The sequence below is a fragment of the Cryptotermes secundus genome, unplaced genomic scaffold, assembly GCF_002891405.2.
Source record: "Cryptotermes secundus unplaced genomic scaffold, Csec_1.0 scaffold1434, whole genome shotgun sequence".
NCBI lineage: Eukaryota > Metazoa > Arthropoda > Insecta > Blattodea > Kalotermitidae > Cryptotermes > Cryptotermes secundus.
The window spans coordinates 24,494-33,095 of record NW_019734986.1 but is presented as its reverse complement, the minus strand read 5'-3'; the positions used below and the strand labels follow the sequence as shown (position 1 = coordinate 33,095).

General features: G+C 39.8%; 2 protein-coding genes across 2 annotated transcripts in view; both read left to right on the top strand.

Moving 5' to 3' along the window:
- Positions 1-4,971, top strand: part of LOC111869163 (fatty acid synthase) — a 135,383-nt gene extending 130,412 nt beyond the window's left edge. The window contains exons 30-31 of the mRNA XM_023860434.2: positions 1,066-1,384; positions 4,863-4,971. Of these exons, the coding sequence (XP_023716202.1) occupies positions 1,066-1,384; positions 4,863-4,879 (336 nt within the window). The 3' untranslated portion in view covers positions 4,880-4,971. The remainder of the gene's footprint in view (positions 1-1,065; positions 1,385-4,862) is intronic.
- On the top strand, positions 4,946-7,429 carry LOC111869165 (fatty acid synthase-like). The gene is made up of 4 exons (XM_023860437.1): positions 4,946-5,018; positions 5,946-6,143; positions 6,971-7,263; positions 7,412-7,429. The coding sequence occupies exons 1-4, from the start codon at positions 4,946-4,948 to the stop codon at positions 7,427-7,429; spliced, it is 582 nt and encodes a 193-aa protein (XP_023716205.1).
- The last annotated feature ends 1,173 nt before the right edge of the window (positions 7,430-8,602 follow it).

Here is an 8,602-nt window from a genome sequence, read left to right as displayed (position 1 = left end):
CTAGCCACACCAAGCAACATCAGCCAGCAGGCTTCGTTGCCAGCGCTCGGTCTTCGGAGGCATCGGCAGGCTGCGCCAGGCACGACTGCCTCGGCCCTCTGGCTCTCTCACACCCGACTCACTGGGGCACCGCGCCTGGACTCGCCGGTGGTCGTGTTACTGTCTGACCCACTGGGCATCTGGCGTAGCCACTGCCTCATAGCTCCTACAACCGCGCTCAACGACTAGCCTTTCACCAGCAGCCGCCGCGCTGCGATCAAGCAACCTCCAACTCATGCTGCCACACGGCAACCAAGCAACCTCCAGCTATGTTCGCACTGCGGCCAGGCCACTCACCGCAACTAGCCTCTCTCCTTACCGGCGCGCGCCGCGCTACCTCTCCGATCAAGCATCTCATCAACCACGGTCCTTTTCAGGACCAACAAACTCTTCCGAAGAAGTGGGTTGTCATCGGAGTAATGACAAAACTACATTAAGAGCCCCACAACAGAATGAATACATTTCCTATCTTATTAAGTAAAACTTATCAGGTATGTTTGCAGGAACTAATAATTGTGATGCATTTAGGAGATCAGCGTTTCTTAGTTCAATGTGTGATTGTTTAGAATAGGTTAAAGTGCTGTTATTGGGTGCAAGTTCTATCAGGAAATTCTGTATGGACTTAAAATCAGCAACTATAAAGTGTTGGAAGGAAGTGAAGTTCTTGAAGGAGAATTGTACTTAGAATGTTATCTTAATAAATTGTAAAATGATGTTTTATCAATATTTGCCACTGGGAAGGAGTATTGTCTTATGACTGAATTATATGGTTATACCATTAACCTGGATCTAGTAATTTTCTGTATACTCGTAAGTCCCACCAATAAGTAGCAAAGTCCTTCTGAGACTCTGGAGAGATGTTGTTTTGTGGCATTTCCTTCAAGTGTGATGTAATGACAGTTCTGCCATTAATCAGTAAAAAGAGGGATACACAGAGAATGCCAGACATGGCATTATGGCAGTGACTGTTTGAGGTACTTCATCACTTCTTGACACCCTGCAATAAACATCTGTTGTTACTTGCAGGTGCTGCGAGATGCCGTCCTGGAGAACCAAACTGAGGCAGACTTTGTCACTTCTGCAGGACCCAAGGCACTTGCAACATGTCACCTGGACGAGTTGTCTCGCCAGATGTGCCCACATCTGCGCCATTTTGTAGTGTTCTCCAGCTTATCATGTGGGCGTGGTTATGCAGGACAGACCAATTATGGCATGAACAACTCTGTCATGGAGCGCATCTGTGAGGCCCGTGTCAGAGATGGGTTGCCAGGCCTTGCTGTGCAGTGGGGTGCAGTGGGGGATGTGGGGCTGTTGGCAGAGGTGCAGGAGAAACAGCAAGGCATTGGTCAGTTATGCTCTGATAACAGTTTTGTGCACCTAGAATAATGTCAATTACTTTTTACAACCTCACATGCAACACTAATATTTTATCAAATTTATTAAAAGATATTCACTTTAAAAGTTGTTACACTATATGTTTCAACAAATGTTGTCATCATCAGGTGTTAAAACTATTGGACAAGGAAAATGCTGTGTTCTGTTTCAATTGCATTAAAAAGAAAAAGACATGCAGCACAACACACAACAGGAGGAAATACAACCCACTGCTTCAAACACACATGTGCATCCAGGGGAATTATATATACTAACAACCTAAGTAACAGAACAGAAGACAGCTGTTTCCTTGTCCAGTAGTGTTAAGACCTGATGATGACAGCATTGGTCAAAACATGTCAAGTAGCAGCTTTTTAAGTGAATATCTTTCAGTAAATTTTATATGACATTAGTGCTGCACATGAGGCTGTAAAAAACTAATTGGCACTAAGTGAATAGTGCAACAGGATGCTACAATATAACATTACCTGGAGTAGGTTTTATGTACACAGCTGAAAGAAAGCTCTCACTGCTGCCAAACCTTATATGACTGAGGGGACTAGAAGTTCAGACTTAGTATTGTCACATATTTGTGGGTGTGTGACTGTAGACAGGGTTTGGACTTTTTGACACTTGTACCACATGACTCAGAACTAGAAGTAATTACACCACTACTCCTCTTCAGCCAGCTGTATATTCACCTTTCATTCCATGGCAACAGCTTCTAAGAGTGGAGGTCCTTCAGCTTCCCATGTTCAGGTCCTTCCTTCACTGACTCCAATACAGAACTGCCTATCAGTTACCTCTTTCTGGAATTCTGCTATCCCTTTTTATAACATTTGGCATGAACTACATAGAATGCATCGTTTTCAGTGTTATAGCCCAACAATATCTTGATTGTTGCTTGCATACTCATTGCCTCTGGAACGTGTTTACCGAGCAATTTCTTGAAAACTGCTGTAGTATATTTGCCTATCTCAGAGTCATTCCATAACAAGAGCTATTCACATTCTGGGTTCAGCATTTTCTTTATGTTTGACAAGCAACAGTACCAGTTTTTCACTCTGACTGTGGTTGCTTCCATTGACAGTATCACAGTATATAGCAGTTGATACTTTAAAGATGGAATAACACTTAATTTACTAAATTACGTTGTACTTGTGTAATTAAAAGAAAGAAAAGATTAGGCATGAGGACTCCACCACAATAACTGCATGTCTCTTTTACATCTGAATGATGCAGTACATACTGACAAGAGCATGAAATAAATTTGAATGGGGTAAGGAAACAGCAGTCAGGACAGTAACATTTGTTTTTTTTTTCTTAAGTCTCCGAATTGATGCATGTTTGCCATAGTAATCTGGTGCTAATGCAAATAGCTTAAATAACATTTTAATAACCTTTTCAGTGGTTTATTGCTATTCACATATTATGTAAGGAGCTTCCTGCTAGGACAGATGTATTCAGAAAAATTCCGCTGTTGCTGTATGCCTATTCTTCCCATCCTGTGATTTGTGCATAGGATCAGTGTGGCAATTCCATATCTGGTCTTGCAGCTGTCTGATTTCAGAGTGATAGCATGAGTAGAGAAAATATAACTTGCAATTGAGGTTTACTCCTAAGGTTCATTTCTTTTCTGAAGTCTTCTTCTGATCCTGGCGCAGTATCCTACATCAGTCACTGTTCATGTAGGTATGTCAGAATTCTGTGTAGGGGCAAGGGACAGAGACATACACTATGTGGCCCTAATAAGGAGTCCCATGATCAGATGTAGGCGAATGGGTAGAACTGCTGCTTTATATTCATGATATATAAGGACCAAGTCTTAATCTAGAGACCGGCCATCCTGACTGAGATAGTTTCCTTAGTCCTTTTAGACAAATGCCTAGAGGCTAAGTGCTTCAAGTTATCACACAACTGCTTTCTTCCACTTTTCTTCAAATTCATTATTCATTCTATCATGTTACACTACACAATTTTGGCTACTGATTTTATAACCGAAGGCACATGGGTGACTAATTCATGTTCCTCAGTGGTATGCAGACCTGTTGATGGTACATGAAATGTTATGGAGAGCTTGTGAGATAAAGTACATACATGCAGATATATTGTGCATGAACATTATTTAAAGGTAAGACCGGTGATGTATCTTTTAGTGCCTTATTTTTTTAACATTTTTCTTTCAGTCTGTTCCATTTGCATACTAGCATTTTCTATATTTGTTTTATTTTTTATTTAAAGAATGAAAGAAAGTGTTTTGTGGAACACCTTGGGAAGATAAAACTCTGTGTGGAGAGGTCTGATGAAGCTCAGTGTGAGAGCAGAGGAAACAACAGTAAAGACAAAATTATCAAGGAAATATGTTTTATATGAAGTTTCAGAGATCATAATTTTTAAATGAAGATCCTCATAGTGTTTGGAACTTCACAGCTGCTGCCCTTTGGATTTATTTTTCCAATTACAAAATGGCTAAGGCAGGAGTGGAATTTGGATAGTGAAGAGAGAAACAAGAATAGAGTAGACTGATGTTTTTAAAAGAGGAACAAGTGGAAGAAACAGTATTAACATATCTGGGAATGAAGTGTTTTATGATTAGACAGAATGTTCAGTGATTCTGTGGTTCAGTATTGAGGAGGTTGGTTTCCCCATGCACCGCGACTGATAGTCTATTGTACGTCCCCCTTTTAATTTCTACAGTCTCCATCCCCTACCAGTACTGGTGCTCGCTATTAGCCCCTTTCTGCCAGCAAGGTTTCTACCCTCTACTTGGCAGTGGTATCAAATAGTCCCTTTCTATCAGCGAGGTCGTCCCTCCTCTGGCAGGGATTCCTAGTCCCTTTCTGCCAGCAAGGTTTCTACCCTCTACTTGGCAGTGGTATCTAATACTTTAGTCCCTTTCTGTCAGAGAGGTCATCCCTCCTCTGGCAGTGGTACCTAATACTTCCCCATCTACCTGAGGCATTGGAAACTACTTTGGGTGGGAAATGTTGGGCCTAATTTAGCTCAGTGGTCTCTTAGAGACATGAGGTTCTTTTACGTGCCGTAAATCTACGACACGGGACACACAGCTTAAAGTCCCTCCTGGAGAACTTGTTCCCTGAATTTTTCCGCCCTTAAAAATTCCACGACCTCCGCCAGGTTTTTGAACCCGCGTACCTTGAGTCATGAGGTGGGAATGTTACCCCTAGACTACGGAGGCCGCTTATAGACAGAATGTTAATCCAGAGCAAATGCATTGACATGACCGTTACCTCTCAGAGCAGGATCATTTTGAACATACTGTTTCATCTGACAAGAGATCATCCTTCTTTGATCTCGATATTTGAGAAAACTCCAGTGCAGTCAGTAGTCTTACTAGTTTCATTTGTGTGGTTCAACAGTAGACATAAGAGAGCACTGGAAACCAAAGTTTTCTTTCTGGGTGAACATCTGTGGTCTGTGGTTTGCAGGAGGCACCTTACCTTAGAGAATTGTGTCGTGTCTTCAAGTGCTCAATGAATTCATGAGGCTGTCATGCCCTGTAGTGTCAAGCATGGTTGTTCCAGAAAAAGATGCAGGTAGTGATGGACCTGCAACTATAGTGGACTGTGTCAGCCTCATCATGGGTAAGTCTGAAATTTCTTGAGATGATCCGGCAGCTGACTGAAGTAAACTCAGACTGGACAAGGAGAACTGGTAGTACAGGTTCTGCATGGTAAAGTTAGCAGTGGTGAGAGCTGAGATTTCTAAAATAATCTATACTGAAATAATGGAAATACTTATTTATTGTGACAGTCTTATGAATACATATTCCTGTTGGTCATTTATTATTATATGACACCATGGAGCTGTTTAGTTATTGCTTCATGTGTTAAATGACTGCCATGCTACACAGCGAGATGAACAGCTTGCTTTTAAATTATCAAAGTTTGGTTATGCTCATCTGCCAATCATGCCAGCAGCAGAGAAACTGTGGATTTTATATATAAGATTATTAAAATGTTTTTGGTGACCTTTAACCGGTTTGCAAAGACTCTTACATACCAAATATTCATAGAATTGGAATTTTTCTCCTCCTTAAAGTTGTAATTACTTGGCATTTAATCAAATTCATTTCAGAGGTGCTGGTTTGAATCTTGACCAGCACACTGTTATCCTGTCCAAGGTTTCTCATGGTTTGCCTCAGTCCTTCCAGACAAATGCTGGGGTGATACCTTAAATATGCCATAACATTATAAAATAACTCGCAACACCATCCAGTGTGATTGATTAGTAATGATTGTATTTCATTTTTTCATCTTTATTAATCAGTCACACTGGGCAGTGTTGCAAGTTATTTTATGCTGTTGCTAGTGTGACAGAACAGGATGAGCCAAGTCAATGCCATGACATCTTACTTCCAAATCCTTTCCAGTCCATAACTCACCACTCATCATATTATTCAGTGTTATATGTTATAGGTACCATCAGCACTCGAAAATAAACCTCAAAAAGAAGCCAGTCTCCATAATTGAAGGATCAGTATGTTATAACAAAGGCAAATTTTCTGGCAGGTATCCATAATCTGAAGTCTATTAGTCCAAATTCCACATTGTCAGAGCTGGGCTTGGACTCCTTGACAGTTGTGGAGGTTAAGCAGTCCCTTGAACGAGAGTTTGGAATATTTCTGATGCCTAAAGAGATCCGTAGCTTGACATTTGCACGCCTCAATGAGATGGCTGAAAAGGGGAAGGAAGAACTAGCATCACAAGGTACACAACTTCTTCTCCTGAATGGAAATTATTTGTGACATAAATTAACTGGGTCATCATGAGGGTGCAGGGATGATGGGTAAAAGCAAGTAGCATGATGAACATGTAGGTATCACATTGCACCTCTAGTGGTCAGCTTTACACAGAGCTTAAAGGTGATTCATTCAGTGACCCACAAACTGGCTTTAATGACAGAAAGATATTAGACTGTCTATGAGTATCTGTTGTTATGGAACCTAGTAGTTCACCTCAGGCACTCATTCCAGTACACGTATTCACAATCTGTTTCTTTAATATTCAATTTAATATTACCCCCTCCATCTCTTCTCACATGTAGTTTCTACTGAAAATCCTTTCCAAGAAGCATTTTATATGCCTCATTTCCATACCTCACCGCTGCTGCATATCCTGCACATTTGTACCTTCTTTGTTTCATTCATTCATCAGTAATCTGTCAGTTTAATCAGTGTAATAATATTAGAAGACAAAATCAAATTATGGGCTCCTTATTAGTAATAACATCAGTTTTCATATTATTGTATTCCTCATANGTTTTCCATCCCCCCCCCCCAAAAAAAACATCCTTTTGTGCATTCTTCCATTACAATGATGGATCAAGTTTCTCACTCATATAAACAACAGGTAATGGACAGATTTACATGGTTTCGTTTTTATTTTGGGGGAAGTGCAAGAAAGATTCTGAACTGAATGCAAACAAGCAGTCTTTTGTTAATTCCACTGTGACTAATTTTCTAAGTTTCCAGAATTTCTGATATAGAAACTCTTAAGCTCACAAGTACAATATCTGGAATCTGCTGTGTTTGTAGCTCTGTCTGTTGATGATGGACCTAGTGAGGAGCTGCAGTTGTTGCTGAGTGTGATAGGGGATGAGGCATCTTCAGCACAGCCTGTTGTGTGCCTGCCAGCAGCTGGAGGTTGGGTAGATGTAGAAGATGAGATGAAGGCAGGACCATTTCTGTTCATGTTGCCTGGAATCGATGGTACAGCAAGTGTCCTTGAGCCTCTGGCCAAGAACCTCAAATACCAGACAATGTGCCTACAGCTGAACTACAGAGACATTGGAGAGACAATTCAAGACATGGTACAGTCCCTGCTGTCGGTATGTATAGCTGGCCTTTTAAATAACCCCCTCACTGATTTGACTCATTAATTCACTGCATACCTGCAGAATATTAGAATTGCGCATATATGATATTTTTTGTAGATGTTATGAAGAACTAACTTTGTGGAATGGAATTCTTCTGCAGAAACTGGTGGTATCTTAACTGATCAAGTCTTCCTTTAATGGAATTTGAAATTTTGTTATCATATTCACAGGAACTTACCACTGGACTGTATCCTAAAAAAAGGAAAATGCACTCCACAAGCTCACACACTGTTTATTTTAATATTATTCTTTCATCTATGTTGAGGTCTCCTAAGTGACCACTTTCCTTCAGGTTTCTCTGACGAAAATTATATAAACATGCATTTCCAAACTCTCTTGTGCTCTGTTCATCTCTTCATTTGTCATTTGATCATCCTAATAAGTTTAGGTAAACTACACAAATTTTGAAGCTAATCATGATGCAGTTTTCTCCCGTCTGCATTTATTTCATTTCTCTTAGGTTCAGGTATTCTTAAAACTCTGTTTTCAAGCAATAGCAGTCTTGTTCTTCTCTACAGAAACAACAGGCAGAATTATTTACAATTCTTTATTGGAGTCCGTTCTAACACAACATAACCGTCAAGATTGTTGTGTTACGATGGACTCCAATAAAGAATTGTATATAAACACAACAGGATGCATGAAATGAAAAGGCAGAATTTTTGCTTCATTTATTTTATTCATTTCATTTTTTGGTAGGGGTCAGGAGGTAAAAATTTTTGACTGATATTATGTTTTCCCCATATTCAGTCTTGTTTTATTAACTTCTCCATTGTGTAATTTTGATTACTTATAGTCTTTCGGAGATAGTATAACTTTGCCATAATTAAAGGAATAATTGGCTAAATTTTATTATGATTCTCTCCCACTTCCGTGTGAGAAGGTATGAACTTATTTTTAATCTTCCCTTTAAAGGTATAATTACTTTCAGTATTGACTCCTTTCCTCTTATTCTTGAATACATGACTGCTTAGGAACATTTTGTACCAGCATATGAGCCACTATTATCTTTAAGACATATCTGTTTCTTCTTGTGTCCGTTCTTTTGCATGTAATTCATCTGCTTTATTTTCATCTGTGTCTGTCTGTCCTGAATGATCTCTTCTCATGGCATCTTACCACGAAACATTTTTGTAATTTTCTTGTTTCTCTATGCCTGCTACACACCATGCTCACTGCTTCCTTTACATCATTGTCACCTCTTTGTGACTAGACATGGGGCTTTTATCAATAATTTATCAATAATAATCAATAACACTCACTTGCAACTACAAATAATTATAACACTCTC